The sequence below is a fragment of the Cyprinus carpio genome, chromosome B14, assembly GCF_018340385.1.
Source record: "Cyprinus carpio isolate SPL01 chromosome B14, ASM1834038v1, whole genome shotgun sequence".
In the NCBI taxonomy this organism is placed as follows: domain Eukaryota; kingdom Metazoa; phylum Chordata; class Actinopteri; order Cypriniformes; family Cyprinidae; genus Cyprinus; species Cyprinus carpio.
Window position 1 is genome coordinate 11,085,501 of NC_056610.1, and position 16,664 is coordinate 11,102,164.

General features: G+C 38.7%; 1 protein-coding gene across 6 annotated transcripts in view; it reads left to right on the forward strand.

Annotated features, from left to right (window-relative positions):
- stox2b (storkhead box 2b) overlaps nucleotides 1-16,279 on the forward strand; it is a 72,577-nt gene extending 56,298 nt beyond the window's left edge. For 5 of the 6 annotated variants that reach the window (XM_042738046.1, XM_042738047.1, XM_042738051.1 and 2 more), the window contains exons 3-4: nucleotides 6,790-9,046; nucleotides 13,762-16,279. In XM_042738046.1, coding sequence (XP_042593980.1) covers nucleotides 6,790-9,046; nucleotides 13,762-13,951 — 2,447 coding nt within the window. In that variant the 3' untranslated portion in view covers nucleotides 13,952-16,279. Of the gene's footprint in view, nucleotides 1-6,789; nucleotides 10,656-13,761 lie in introns of those variants that run through there. The other variant, XM_042738048.1, reaches the window with a different exon arrangement.
- The last annotated feature ends 385 nt before the right edge of the window (nucleotides 16,280-16,664 follow it).

Genomic DNA, 16,664 nt, shown 5'->3' on the forward strand with positions numbered 1-16,664 from the left:
AGCAGATCAAAAATCTGAGTTCGTACTGTAAAACAATTATGAATTGCATGGTTTCACAAATGCAACAAATAAGTCATGAACAAGAAACAACAAAGGTTATGCATTGAGACAACCAGCCATAAGTCAGTGTTACCACCTCTGACATTGATCACAGCCTCAGAATGCCTTGTGCATGCTTGAGATAAATTTTTGGATATTGTGTTGAGGAATGGTTTGCCATTCCTCCAGCAACAGATTTACATGTTATGTATGAATTGTGAAAGAAACGCATATTGGTTTCAGGACAACTTTGATGAAAGGTTTTGATTCACTTCAAATGTTGACTAGTGTATATATAAGGATTTTCCTGGTCGACTAATAGTTGTTCATTTTATGCACTAGTCAAATAATCGTACGTATATTAATAAACCAGTTAAATTATTATAATGAGCCTTTAGTTGCCTACATAGCCTAATAAGCACTCAAGCACACGCATAAAGCTTACCACAGTGCCCTGCAGAAGTAATGATTATGAATGTGTCGGGGAAAAACAGTAAGGAGACTGCATTAACATTTTAACAGTTTGATAATTTAGTGCTTGCTTTGTTTTAGGTTTAACTCATCTCCACAGTAGTGATGTACCTTTATGCATGTTTCATACAGATTACATAATCTAAGAATATTTGTATTCCATTTTAATTGGTTAATTTGAAAGTAGACATTTCACTCTCTATAGTTATATTTTTAATGTCTGTAAGGCAAAGATATAGGCCTACACAAAGTTTCTCGCTCGAGTACACAGAGACCAAGACGGCAGAAAGCCTGTTTGCTTTTATTTTACAAAAGTGGGTTTTGTTGTTATTGTGAGTGCACACAAATAAACAGAGTCTTTACAGATACGAAAGATGTATTACTCTTATCTGTATGACCAAAAATGAAGGGAGTATTTTAAGAGCAAGTGACCACACAGAGGCCTCCATCTGTCCTGCAGTGATCGCAACTGTTCAGCTTCCACATGCCACACAGCACACATTTCTCTAGGTTAACATTAGATTGAGCGGCCATGTAAAGTTGCTAATACTTACATATTTCAGATAAATAAAAAAAAATACAATTTTGGTCAACCAAGCCTCTTTTAATTGACTAACGATTAGTTGACTATTAGGGGGCAGACCTAGTATATATTTTGATAAATGTCACATTTACCTTTGCCCTTCAGCAAGTTATTTATAGAAATTGATTAAAGTTATCAAACACTAAATTCTAAATTAAATATATGAATCCTTAAAGTTACAAAAATGATTGATTTCCACTTTTTTCTGCTTTTTCTTTTGTTCTTTGATTAACAGACATCACAGCAGCTGGGTTATTAGGTTATTTGGTTGCTATTACTTTAAGAGCTGCTGCTGCTGAATGTGACACTGATCTGACACGCATGCTCATAGTTTCATTCACACTTTAATATGAAATGATACAGACTACAGCACGCGCCATCATATTTTTGTGTGAAATTGAAGAGCATTTACTTCGAGCACAGTATAACCCCTGGCAGGACAGGAACATTAGCTTTTACTGACATATGGCCTGACATCTCATCTGACCACAGTTCACTGATGTTCTCTTGAAGCTCCTTGTACCATTTCCACGTCGTTTGACTAGCGCCTGGCGCCGAGGTGAAGTTGAAATGCACATCTGAAAAATCTCTTGTTTGATTTGATCGTAAAGATGTTCTGCATCAGAATAAAAGCAATTCTTGTCATGGAAAAAAAAAGAGACCGAAGCAGCAGTTGTGGGTGGGACAACCAACCCTAACTCCACCCCTGCATTAACTGCATTAAATATTTTAATGCCGTGATTTAAATCAGAGGTGAAATATGCAAGAAACAACGAAAGATTAAGTTGGTCTTTAGTAAATTTGATGGCAAAAAAATAATTGCTGTATTCAAGATTGCCATATTCAATATTGGTTAATATGACATGTCTAGAAAAATCATAGCAAATATATTGTGGTTTATTCAATATATTATCTAGCCCAAATTGTATTGGCACTGCCGTAATTGTTTTGTTACATGTCAGTCATGTTTTTTGTGCCAAACAGATTTGTCAGATTCAGCAGCTCATAAGTGTGATGTTGATTATGTCATGTGAGAGTGAGCTGAAGAGATGCAGCAGATGCTGAGTCATAATGAGCTCTGTGTCCCTTATGTTGTGAGGCAAATGCGGTTGCTATAGAATCAGTAGGGAATGGTGAGGTTGCTATAGAATCACGACCTCATCCTTTCTGCTCACGCCCTGAACACAAAGCTGTATGTTTACACACCTGGATCATAACCTCTCCACTTGGACAATAATACTAGCATCAAGAAGGCAGGTCAAAATCTGTGTGTTAATATGGTACCTGAGTTGGTTTGGTTTGAATCGTTTTGTAAGGTAACCTTGAACTGTTGTAAGTCACTTTAGATAAAAGCATCTGCCAAAATAAAACATGTACTGTATATATGCATTCCAGAGTCTTTGTAAAAGTCAAATGGGGATTGTTTTATGTTAGACAGATAAAAGTCTGCTGGAGAAAGACTCATATGGGATGCATTGGCTGTACAAATAAAGCATACAGGCATCATTGAAATGTAATATTGTTATTCCACAGAGCACATTTTCATATGACTCATGTAGCAGCTCATCTCACTGCAAGTATTGCAGGATAGAACCCCCCCCCCCACCATGAAGTTTCGGTTTTGGCTTCAAATCCATTGATGTTTATTTTGGAGAAAGCTGCTAAGGATGTTGCATAGATCCTGTCATAAAAAGAAGTCTTTATTTTAGTGAGGCACACAGCATCATATTATTATTGCTTGGCTCCTCATTTTCCAATTCAGTTCAAAGTCTGTTTGTTTGGAGAAAAAATACACCCTTTTTCTAACAACTGAACGTAAAACATTGAGATTGAAAGTTCTGCGACACAGGCTCAGTATATTCTTCTGATGTTTTTTCTGTGTAATCTAAAAGGGGAAAAAAAAGTAGTAGTAGTTTAGTTGAGTTAAAGGGATACTCCATCCCAAACTTAAAATTTTGTCATTAATCACTTACCCCCATGTCGTTCCAAACCCGTAAAAGCTTTGTTTGTCTTCGGAACACAATTTAAGATATTTTGGATGAAAACCGGGAGGCTTGTGACTGGTCAAGTAAAATACACTGTCAAGGTCCAGAAAAGAATGAAAAGCATCGTCAGAATAGTCCATCTGCCATCAGATCTTCAATCAGTAACACAACAGTGACGTTATGAAGCGATGACAATACTTTTTGTATGTGAATAAAACAAAAATAACAACTTTATTCAACAATTTGCCTCCTCTGTGTCACTCCACATCAGCGTAGTGCCAATAATCAGAAACTTACACATACACAATAAGCACATCCTCTTCTATCTCAGCCAAAACAAACACATTTTCTACGTATATTTACACTTTGATTTGAAAGAAAACAGTGCATCCTTGTGTCGTGGCTGACACAGATGTGCGTATGCTGCCTCCGTACAGCTCATATTCTCCAAAATGGCACTACGCTGATGTGGATAAAGTCGTTATTTTTGTTTTATTCACATACAAAAAGTATGACGATGCTTTTTATACTTTTCTGGACCTTGACATTGTATTTTACTTGGCAGTCTGTGGGACAGTCACAAGCCTCCTGGTTTTCATCCAAAAAATCAAAAAAAGTCAATCCAACACTAACAAAAATTCTATCACATTTAAATTACATATGATGTAAGTCAACTCAAGTCTGCTTTATTGTCAATTCTTCCACATGTACAGTACATACATACAGAGAATTGAAATTGCGTTACTCTCAGACCCTTGGTGCATACAGATAACACTAACAGTAGAATATTAAATACAGATGATAATAAAATATAAAGTACAACTATACAAATATACAAATAGGTCATGTAAAAAAGAAAGATACGTAAAGCAGCACAAGGCACATGGTAGATAGAGCAAACCAGTAAAGTAAACAGTGCAGATATAATGATTGTAGTGCAAAAGAGCTTATTCAGTCTGATTAAAGTGTCAAAAATCTCAGAGAGCAGTTCTTTATTTAAATTGACAGAAGAGGTAGTTGAATGAGGTCAGTTAACTGCTGAATGAGGTAGTGAGCAGACCAATGCTGTACAAAGTGTCTGGTGCATGTTCCAGTGTGTTAGTGGGAGCTGGGGGTAGGGACTGGGGGTTCAGGGTTCTGAGTTTCATGCTGTCCTTCAGGCAAGTGGGGGCAAGTTTGGGAGCGAGTTCAGCTTCCTGACAGCCTGATGAATGAAGCTGTCCTTCAGTCTGCTGGTCCTGGCCTGGAGATTCCGCAGTCTCCTCCCTGATGGCAGCAGACTGAAAAAGCTGTGTGACGGGTGCGTGGGATCACCTGGGATGCAGATGGCTTTACGGGTGAGACGGGTTCCATAAATGTCCTGGAGGGAGGGGAGGGAGACATCAACGATCTTCTCAGCTGCTCTCACCATGCGTTGAAGGGTCTTCCGGCAGGACGCGTTGCAGGTGCCATACCACACAGTGATGCAGCTGGCCAGGATGCTCTCGATGGTGCCTCTGTAGAAGGTGCACATGATGGGGGCCGGGGCTCTGGCTCTTCTCAGTTTGCTGAGGAAGTAGAGACGCTGCTGTGCTTTCTTGGCCAGTGCTGCAGTGTTTTCAGTCCAGGAGAGGTACTCTGTGATGTGCACACCCAGGAACTTGGTGCTGCTCACTCTCTCCACAGACGCACCGTTGATGGTCAGAGGAGCATGCTGAGTGTGCACTCTCCTGAAGTCAACAACAATCTCCTTCATCTTCTCAACATTCAGAGAGAGATTGTTGTCACTGCACCACCTGGCCAGGTGGCTCACCTCGCTCCTGTAGTTAGAAAATTTTCATTTTGGGGTGGAGTATCCATTTAAAGTTGTTATCTTTTGTTGTAGGAGTGTATCATTACACTTAATGAAAGAAAAATGGTCAATAGTTAGTTAATGGAGATTTTAGGATTAGACTGGTGTCTTAGGGTACACATTTATTGGATGGTGCTAGTGATGAATTATTATTGTTTATTTTTTTTATAAAACACTCTGAAGTGTTTCCCAGTATTGGGTTAGAAAAAATGGACATTTGTCTGTGTTGATGCATATTGAGATGGCTTTTTCTTTTTATACCAGTTTAACATAAAAATGTCTGCAGTCAGGGTCATGTTCCCATCCCATTCAATACTTCCATTTGTCTTATTTCATATTTTTGAAAACTATTTTATTAATGCTAATAAAAAATAAGGAATAGGTGTGTACAAACTTGTAAACCTGTTCAATAGTAATTTGAATGAAACGCATCTTTCAAGAAGATCTTGTTGAGGAACTTCTCAACTCAACAGCTGTAGACCTTTAGAACCAAAGTGAATTTCTGCATTAAGTGAAAGGCTGTTGTTCTCGATTGGATTAGACAGTCATTTAAGTGTGTGTGTGTGTGAGTGAGGGAGAGAGTGTTTGTAAGGTTGAATTAGGATTGCACCTCATAGACAGAGAAACTAAGCAGCAACTATGATGTAAGTACAAGCAACCCTTCTCCACCTCAGTGTCTGCATATAGAAGTGCTCTGGACTACAAATGTAAATGACAAAGCCAAACCAAAACTGTGATCAAGCGATTCTTTAACTCCATATTTTGACACATGTTGAGGCTTCTGTACTGTTTGAAAAGAGTTCAAGAGTGGAGAAAATGCTCACATACTTTTGTTGTTTCTTTTAGAACTGTGACATCACAAATGCACAGAAATATCTCTATTTGGACCACAGAGGTATATAGAGCAGACAGAGACATAAACTGTAGACTCTCCCCCCAAAACATTGATGTTTGAATGGGGTGTTGCCTGCTGCATTTTAGCTGCAGTAGGTGGGAGGGGGGTGTATTGCGTCACACTAGGCTGGCTTTAAGAACTCCATGATGTAACGGGGAGTAATCCCAACAGAGGAGCAAAGCTGTGAAACCAGTCAACCAGGCATGGAGGGCAGGCAATGAATAATGCACAGTAAATACAGTTATTAGGGCGATATGACCAAAATCTTATATTACGATACAAGTCATTTTATTACACGGTAACTACTAACAATATATATTACTGTGTAGTTATTTTTGTTTTTCATAATTCTTGTCGCCAGTGTATCGCATCGCAAAAACAAATACTAACCTAAATAAAAAAAAACTCACTGATCAAATGTATAAAAACACTGCATATTCTTCACTGTGTAAATTAAATATATATTCTTATTAAAGTTACAAAAGTGATTGTTAAGAGCAGTGAGAGATTCTCTATCTCTTTTTTGTTTGATTGACATGAATGACAGAGCAGGAATTTTAGATTGCTGTTATTTTAAGAGTTCCCTTTCACTGCTGATTGCATTTCAATGGCTTATAATCACTTTTTTTAAACCACAATGCTTAAAAAATGTGTGTAAACGATAAGTTTTCATGACCATGTGGCACAGCAACATCACATGACTGTAACCATGATAGAGATGACAATCGAAAATCTCTACGGTTGATTAATCTGTAACAGTTAATCGTGACTACCAGTATATCGACCTACCCCTAGTTGTCACAAATGGAAGAATTGTAATTACTTGATAGTTTTTAAATCCCATTTTAATATTGGTCATCAAGTACAAATGCACCTTGTGTACAGTCAAGATTGTGATTATAAGTGTAATATGGATATTGTTGATATAAAGATATTTGATTTGGAGCATTGGACCTGATTGTCTTCTGTCTCTTTCTATCCGTAGGCGTCCCCACTCCAAGTATGGAGATCCTACGGCATACGCTCAACATGCTGGTCCGAGAGCGGAAGATCTATCCCACCCCAGAGGGTTATTTCATTGTTACCCAGCAGACATACTTCATCACGCCTTCCCTCATTAGGACTAACAGCAAGTGGTACCACCTGGACGAGAGGATACCGGAACGCATGCAGCAGCAGCAACCGTGTACCTCTCCTCACTCGAGTACCATGACACCCTCCACTTCAGGATGTGTCCGGGAAAGACCTCACCCCAAGAACCACAGTGACTCCTACAACAACAGCTACCGGGAGGACATCCCTAGTACGCATACCTCAACCTTACAGAGAAGGTCTAAGGAGCATAAAGAGTCTTCTCCTGTGTCTCCGACCCCTCAGCAGCAGCCATCAGAGAAGAGTAAGAGTTCGCTTAGTTTTCCATTTAAAACGGAGACGAACAGTAAACACAAAGACGGAAGCAGCAGCAGCGGGGAGAAGCAGTCTAAGAAGTTCGGCCTGAAGCTGTTCAGGTTGAGCTTCAAGAAGGACAAGACGAAACATCTAGCCACATTTTCAGCCCAGTTCCCACCTGAGGAGTGGCCACTGCGGGATGAGGAAACACCCAGTACTGTTCCTAGAGAGGTGGAGATGGAGATCATCCGTCGGATCAACCCAGATCTCACGGTGGAGAACCTTGCTCGCCACACAGCTGTAATGAAGCGATTGGAGGAGGAGAAGGCACAGCGGAACAAAGCCAACTCCTCGGCTCAGCAGAGCGCCCGCAGCAAGAGGAGCCGCAGCCATCGAAAGGCCCAGCAGGGCAAGGCCTCGCGTTCCCATAGCAAAACACGTGCATCCAGGGGGGATCCGTCTGAAGGATCCAATCTGGACATAACCTATGATAGGGATTACAGATTCTACAGCTCCTCATTGGTACGTTCTCCACGCGAAACCATGATGTCCATGGAGCGGAATAGGGGGAAGTATATGGTTCACAGCAACCCCAATATTGTGGAGTCCCACTTTACCACCGCTCCAGAGTGGGATGTTTCTGGGGAACTGGCAAAGCGGCGGACAGAAATGCCATTCCCAGAACCTTCTAGGGCACAGTCACATTCCAAAGTCCACCGAAGTCATAGTCATACGCAAGAGAGAAAGTCACGAAATGAGAGGTCGGACAAGGCCAAAGAAAGGTCACGTTCCATGGACAACTCAAAGGGACCACTAGGTGGTCCATACTTGGGAGGCCCAGAGGACTTTGAGTGTAGTCCCGATGACAGGAGTCGGTACTACACTGACGATGGTACTTTGAGGGCATCTGCGCAGGCGACCCACTATTCCCGCATCATGCTCTCTGCTGCTAGATTACACTCTGATGTTTGTGTGCCTGATGTTGGAAGAGGATCCTCAGAGGATGCTGTACTTTACCGGACGCTGGAGAAGAGTAAAAGCAGGGATAGTCTTCCTGCTTACAATGACCTGAAGACTTGCTCTCCCAAAACACCAGTAGACGACTATTTCCAGTGCACTGCAGCAAATGAAGTCTCTCTCTCTGCCCCACCTTCTCTTGCAAAACCCAGCCATGACTTTACAGATAGTGTCTGGAAGGGAATCTCATCGGAGCGACTGACCCCTCATCTTACGCCACCTCACCCTATAGAATATAAAGAGGAGTCAGCAAAGGGACAAAGTAGCATTTCTATAGCATCAACGAACCAAACCCCTGAGCACCTCCCCAATGGACGATTGTTGCACCAACACAATCCCGACTCAGGTGACTTGGACAAAATGCCAGAGGTTTACAGCCAAGAGACTTTGTTCAAACCTCCAGACTATGTGGAGAATAGCTTCTCAAGACCAGGTACGATAGGTAAGTCCTCTCACACCAAGTCAACAGAGGTCCTGGAGACTCAGGAGCATTTTGATAAACCTCTACCACTGACCGTGCCACCATCCTCGGCTCAGGAGCAGGCTTCATGCGCAGAAACCACCTTCGACTATTATAACGTGTCAGATGATGACTCTGAGGAGACTAGTCATAAGAACCGGGTGGAGGAGAAAGTCCGAGAAGAGGGAGGGACAATGCAATGGCTGCTGGAACGGGAGAAAGAGCGGGATTTGCAACGGAAGTTTGAGAAGAACCTTACCTTTCTAAGTCCCAAGGAAGGTGAGAGCAACAACAGCCAAAAATCAGTCCATTCTACCCGATTGGACAGTATGGACTCCAGCAGTGTGACTGTGGACAGTGGATTTAATTCCCCACGGTAAGGCACTCAGGGCCATGTTAAGGGTTTGTCTCATTTGTTGCGTTGGCAATAGGGTGAGTCTGAAATGAGGGGTATGCTATTCTATGAATAGACATACGTTATTATCCTTGTTTTTAACTCAGTGTTAACTCACAGGAACATTTAGGTTTTATGCTTTTATAGACATGAATTCTGTAGAGCGTTAGTTCAATCCCAATACATGCAAACCTTACATTTTCTTATTTTAAGCAGTAGTAACCACCCCTGTGAATGACATTAAGGCTAGAAACATACTCTATGCAAGTACAAAAACACAGATGCCTAGCCAACATGTCGTAGGCACACTGTCCTGTTGTACATACATAGCATATATTCTTGCATTATTGTGGCAGTAATAAACCTTGGTAATTTAAAATGTCTGTGCCATTAAACCTGATGGGTTATATTTCAGATAACTAGCTATAAACATCAACAGTTTAACTAACTTTAACTTGCTTTGCAAGATTGTAAATATGGTTGTTCTGCTGTTGACTTAAAATATAACTGACCACTATAGTGGCCCTTGCAGAAGTAATGATAATGCATTTTACACATTGCATTACAAATATGCATTCTGACACATTTAGCAAAGGTTTGCTTAGAGTATGTTGGAGGCTTAATACTACTATGAATCACATTTTCACTAAAATGGTAGAGGCCCTAATGTGAGAGGTACCGAATACACCTTAATGTAGGTCAACCACTACCAGTTCTATAACTGCAGTCTTTAAAAGGGTTTACACTATTGGTTTGTCCTTAACTGAATTTTTGTTTAAATAATGTTGTATTGGGTACTTCTTTTTTCATTTTTGTCTAAATGAATGTCATGTTTGTATTATTAAGTGCTGCGTTGTTGCATTGTGTTCTCATCCGAAATCCATTGGGTTAATTGACATTGTTCTCAAAATGATCACAATATAAAATGGATAAGCACATGTCTGTCACTTTATCTATTGATATGTTTGAGGCCTTACTTAAAGAATGAATTGCTTTGAGCACATGATGCAACTTGTGCAACTTCATATCCTACCGTTATCCTTGTCCTCCCCTTCAACCTGCACCCAGACCCTTTGATTTCGTCTTCCAAATGTCTGAAACCTCTCATGCCGCAAACTTCCAGTAGATGTTTTCATGCTCAGACGTTGCAATAATATTGACTCAGAAAACACTTTAAAGTTGGATAAGTCTGTTTTGCAGGCAAAAATCCAACATTAAAAAGGCTCAGTGACATCCAGAGTGAAGTTTGTGACATCTAATTGAGGAAATATACCTTGTGTTTTAAAAATCGGATTTCTTGAACTGCTGAAATTGATGAAGTGGATGTTTTCTGACTATGTTTAGAAAAATGTGATAGGATGAAGAAAAACAAGCACTGTGCTGATACTCAGGTCACCCTGCAAGGCAGAGTGTGTTAGGAGCGCCTCACTACAGTGACGGCGACCCCGCTCAGTGCCAAAAGCCTGATGAGACATTTCAAACATTTGAGGAACAAAATGTGCCCCCCTGATTTCTTTTTTGTTTTTTTATTAATTGTGTTTTTAGTTTGTTTGTTTCTTTGTTTTCCCAGATTAAAGTATGTTGTTTTTCATACAGTGGTTCAGTTGCAGTCTTTCCCTGTTTTTATTTTTGTGCAATTCCGTATGTGTGTGGTTTACAGCTTCAAGAAACTCCTCCTTGTGTTTTCATTCAAGCTAAAATTGCCTGTTTCCAGCGGTATGTCAGAAGTCTTCTAAATACTTGTTATTGTTTAATATATTACCTAGATTAAAAAAGGGCACACCCAGAAAACTATATATATATATATATATATATATATATATATATATATATATATATATATTATACTCCCCTCCAAAAGTATTGGAACAGTGAGGCCAATTTCCTATATTTTTTGCTGTAGACATTTGGGGTTTACATCAAAAGATGAATATGAGACAAGATATCAACATTTCATCTTTTATTTCCAGGTATTTTTATCTGGATCTGATAAACACAACTTAGAAGATAGCACCTTTTGTTTGAACGTACCCATTGCTCATATGACCAAAAGTATTGGAACAGATTGACTTAAACTTGATTTAAGTGAATAAGACTTAATATTTAGTTCCAAATCCTTTATCAATCCTGTGACCCATTGACATCACCAAACGTTTGCATTCTTCTTTTGTGATGCTTTTCCAGGCTTTCACCACAGCCTCTTTCAGTTTTGGGGGTTTCTCCCTTTAGTCTCTTTTTTTTTTTTTTTTGCAGGTAAAATGCATACCAGGGTTTAAGTCTGGAGATTGACTTGGCCAGTCTAAAACCTTCCACTTTTTGCCCCTGATCAACTCCTTAGTTGCTTTGGCACTATTGGGTCATTATCTTGCTGCATGATGAAGGATCTACCAATCAGTTTGGTTGCATCTTTCTGTAAATTGGCAGGCAAAATATTTCTGTAGACTTCGGAGTTCATATTGCTGCTGCCGTCATGTGTTACATCATCAGTTAAGATTAATGAGCCCATCCCAGAAGAAGCGATGCAAGCCCAAGCCATGACATTACCTCCACTGTGTTTCAGATGGCCTTGTATGTTTGGGATCATGAGCAGATCCCATATTCTCCAAACTTTAGCCTTTCCATCACTTTTGTAAAGGTTAATCTTTGTCTCATCAGTCCATAAACTTTGTCCAAGAATTTTTTAGGCTTGTCTCTTATTCTGAGTGGTTTGCATCTTCTGGTGTACCCTCTGTACTTTTGTTCACGAAGTCTTCTGCGAACAGTAGATTGTAATACCTTCACTCCTGCGCTCTGGAGGTTGTTGCTGATGTCACAAACAGTTGTTTTAGGGTCTTTCTTTACAGCTGTCACAATGTTTGTGTCATCAACTGCTGATGTTTTCCTTGGTCTACCTGTTTGAGGTCTGTTACTTAGTACACCAGTGGTTTCGTTCTTCCTCGGGATATTCCAAATGGTTGTACTGGCTAGGGCCTATGTCTGTGCAATAGCTCTGATTGATTCTCCGTCTTCTCAGCTTCACAGTTCCTTGTTTTTCACCCACAGACAGCTCTTTGGTTTTCATGTTGGTTACACAGCTAACTTTAAATGCAGTCTGCACAGGCAAAATCCAAATCTGAAACTGAGCACAGACAATCAGTGCTATTTATTGTTTGAATAATCAATATAATAGGACACACCAGGGCAACAAAACACACCTGTCAGTCACGTTCCAGTACTTTTGGTCACATGAGCAATGGGTGGGTTCAAACAAAAGGTGTTATCCTCTAAGTTGTGTGTCAGATCCAGATGGAAATACCTGGAAATAAAAGCTTAAATTTTGATCTCTTGTATCAGATCTCATGTGTTTTTTTTTTTAATGTTTTTTTAAATTTTGTAGTTTCTTGGACCAACAACACCTTTTTATTTTAAAATACAGTAGGGGTGGGCGATATAACGGTAGACATTTGTCAGCCGGTTGAGATTTTGGACTATTATCTTTATCGCAGTTAGACGCTCTTGTGACGTTGCTGTGCTAAGTGGTCACAAAAACAAAAAATTATCATTAGTATGCGTTTTTAAGCATTGCCTTTTTAAAACGTGATTTTTAAGGTGTTAAAATGCAATCAGCAGCGAAAAGAAACTCTTAAAAACTCTTTCAACTCTTAAAGTGACAACATTCTAAAATTCTAAATAAATGGTATGGTATTAAATTTAAATCAAAAACAACTATATATCTTTACCGTGAAATAATTATTCATATTGTGATATTAGATTTTGGTCATATTGCCCACCCCTTCACCCCTATCCAACAGGATTTTTTTATATATATTTTTTTTTTGTGTGTGTAAGTCTTTATCAAATGTATGCTTGGTTAATAAATGGTTAATAAAAGCTAATTAATTATTGAAATAACAAAATATCTATATATATAAAATATACAAAACATTTTTACAGTTATGTATTTGGAGGGGGTAAAAACTGATCATTCTCTGATATTTAATATATGTGCTAGTTAGTTGGAGCTTGGCCGTGTGTCACCTGAATGGATTCCACTTGTAATTTGATTTATTAAATACATTTTGATTCCCCCTTTAAAATTTGGGCAGCTACATTTAAAATGGGCCAAATAATTTGATATTTTCCTATAATTTTTTATATGAAGACTTGCATTCCTACAACTCTCGTACAGTCATCCATCTTACTTTGGGAAGGTTTGGCTTTTTTCGAGTAGCATCTATTGACGCTGGGCTTTTAGACTCAACACATAAATCCATGTATCATCACCCTAAACCTTTATAGATGTTCTGTCCCTTCAGGTTTGTATTCCTCATTTTCTCAACATTTTAATGTGTCTTTACAGCTACGCAAGAATTATCCACTGCATTGTTTTCCTGATAAAATATTGACAAGATGATTTATGCTTGGCTTCATTTTGAATTTTATTCCATTTTAATTCTGCTACTTTACAATCAAAATCTACATCCCGTTTGCAAATTCAATTGAAATTCAGAAGATTCTTTGGAAATTAAACTGCATTCTCAGTCAAGTTCAGAACGGTGCACAACCCTGATCAGCATTAATTACAAGATTGTGATTGTTAACCTTGACTAACCCCATCTTTGTTCCTTTTCCAGCCTGTTACTAATCGATTTTCCATTTCTGCTTTCTTCATAACACTTTCATTCTCTTTCCCTTTCTGTCCTTCTGTACTGCTTCAGCACGCGGGAAAGCCTTGCATCGAACACCTCGAGTAATGTGGAAAATAGCAGGCGACAGAATATGGCTTTGAGTCCAGGACACATTGGCACCAAAAGACCCCCGCCGCCCTACCAGCCCCCCAGCTTCCGCACCATCCGTGAGCCGCCCGCAAACCGCACGGAGAAGCAGGCCTCCATCACCAGCGTGTAGTGATGGGGACGGCCGCCAGGACTGTTACAATCTTACAGCGCTCGTGTGACGCCTGTTCCTGCTCTTTTCAAATGTAGACGTGTTTCAAAAAACACACTTCATCATGATTCACTGGAGGTGTCTTGTACTTTTTGGGATATTTGTAACAAATACTGCTGCAGACAAACAAGTCACTTCATTAGGACTAAATTTACGCCGATCTGCGATCTGTTTGGGATAAAATCCTCGATCAAACTCATTTGTAGGTGTCCTTTATAGCTTAATGTATCCACTACGGGTCTTAACTGTCTTCTGATCCAAACTTGCCTATTCATTCATCGCTCTGTCTGGTGTGTCACTCTGTACGCTCAGGTCCCTCTGAACTCTACTGACTTAGTGTCTCACATTTGCTGGCCGAAATTTGAAGGCCACGATAATCTCCCTGGAAATCATCTGTTTCTGCTGGAATCATTCTAGCGCATCCTTGTGTATCATCCGCCGTCCTGGGATTTCTCTGGGACATTTATGTAGAATCGTAACAAAACATACCACCATTAATGCATTATTTGTTTATAAAAAATACCAATTTAAATATTACTGGTGCTTTCTCATTGAATGGAGCGTTATTATTTAAAAAAAAAAAAAAAAAAAAAAGTTGAAATCCGTTTTTTTTTCTCCAGAGTTTCTCTTTTAACCAGGTGCTCAACTACTAGGTGACCCAGAATAAACACATTGCTACCTCCACTATCTGTACAGTCGTAAAGGGAGACATGAGAGACGTCCACCCCCACCTTAGGCCCGCTGTATTAGACAAACCACTATCAGCTTGCAAACTGTGAATGTACTGCTAGTGCTTTTCAATCCCATCTCCGTCATCAAGCGTTAGTAACCTAACTAATAGAGCCAAATCTCATTGTAATAGAGAGGAGACTTGTGTAGAGTTTGGAATCATATAGGACCCACACAGAGTGGATAATTTAGAACTTCATATCTTTGATATGTCCTGCCATGTTCAATTATTTATTGTTATTATGATTATTATTATTATTACAGTTAGGTTTTTTTCCAGTTCTTTTAGTGCACAAATTCATGGTATGCATTTAGGACAATATTTCACTGATTCTTGAGATGTGGGGCAAAACGTTATTTTTTTATTTCTTTCCAGAAAGTTAGATGTTCTTTCCAACATTTTGTTCATCAAAAAATCCTAGGGGGGCATTGTTTTTAACACTTTTAAAATATTAAAATAGAAAATGTGTTATTTTAAATAGTAATAATGTTTAATTTTTTTATATATATATTACATTAGTTTATATATACATCAACTTGTTCCCTTTCTATAATTTGCCACCTCCATCATAAAGATTGCAACAAAAATGTTTTGGATCCTGTTACTATTAGCAACACTAGACTAAACTAAACTAAAGTGGCTACAGAAAATTAATACTTATATGGTTATGTTAGTGTGATATTTTCTTCATTCTTAAAGTTGAATGCTAAATTTGTCAGTATTTATGATAATTATTTGACATTAGTCAGCTCATTTTTATAAATATTGACAAGTCTAGCTAATTCTGTCACATGACTGTACACATTTTATATCTGATCTGTGAACGAGTCTTGTATAAATTATTAATAAAGTAGCAACCAAGCCAGAAAGCATACAAGTTTACACAAAATAATTCTTTGACGCATTAACATTTATTCTTTGCCCTGTTTTGCCCCAATATTTGAAAATCAGTGATTTCTAAGTTTTTAAATAAGTTATTCAATTACAAGTCTGAAAGAATAGCTTTTTTTCTTTTGTGAAACGATGTTCACTGCTCCATTTAGTGAACATCTGTCATATTCATCCGAGTACGAGTCCCCTCATGAGTTCTAGAGGACTGTAAAATGTCACGCTCTCCAATAAATGGATAAACTGCAGCCAGGACTACCTTGTTATACCATTTTTGCACTAATGCCTGTTCTCTGGTGACTGTAAAAAGAAAAAGGAAAAAAATCATCCGAATGGATGTTCTGTTTATAATGAACATATTTCATACGAAATACTGATAGTCCATGAAATGTCTTCCCAAAACATGATGCATTTCTTATGGTTCTCAATAACATTGTTCCTTATTGTGACATTATGTCATTCTGTAAGAGATGGCCTATCTGTCAAGCTGAGTATAAAAACCTACAAGGGGGATATCTTTTTTTTTTTTTTTGTAAAGTCTATCATATTTAAAAAAGAAAAAAGAAATTCCCCGTTTGTGTAGTTGTGCTGTTAAATGTTTTAGTGTACTAAATCCCTCCCTTGGGGATTGTGTAACTTTTTAAGACAATAAAATAACATGACATGTTTCATTTAACTGTGTGAGCTCTGTTGAGGTCAATGCCATGTACGGAATTAAACTACCACAAATAACCAGTAGAGGGCTCCACAAAATCTGCAAACTCAAAGCATTGACCTTGGATGAAAAGTATTTAATTTCTATATTTTAGTTTTTTCGATGATTTTTGCTGCCTTATCTAAAACAGTAAAACCACCCAAACAACACTTTCAAGTTCCACTTTTAACTCGAAACAAACCTCAGAAGTTAACCATAGTTCTCTTGCTTCATTTACTGTTGGGTTTGCTTTCATCCTGGGCTTCATACATTTTAAAGTGGCTAAAATTTGAAACTAATTTAAGCCTTTTCTAAATGAATATTGCTCATATAAAAAAAAAATGACAAATGCATCTTTTCAG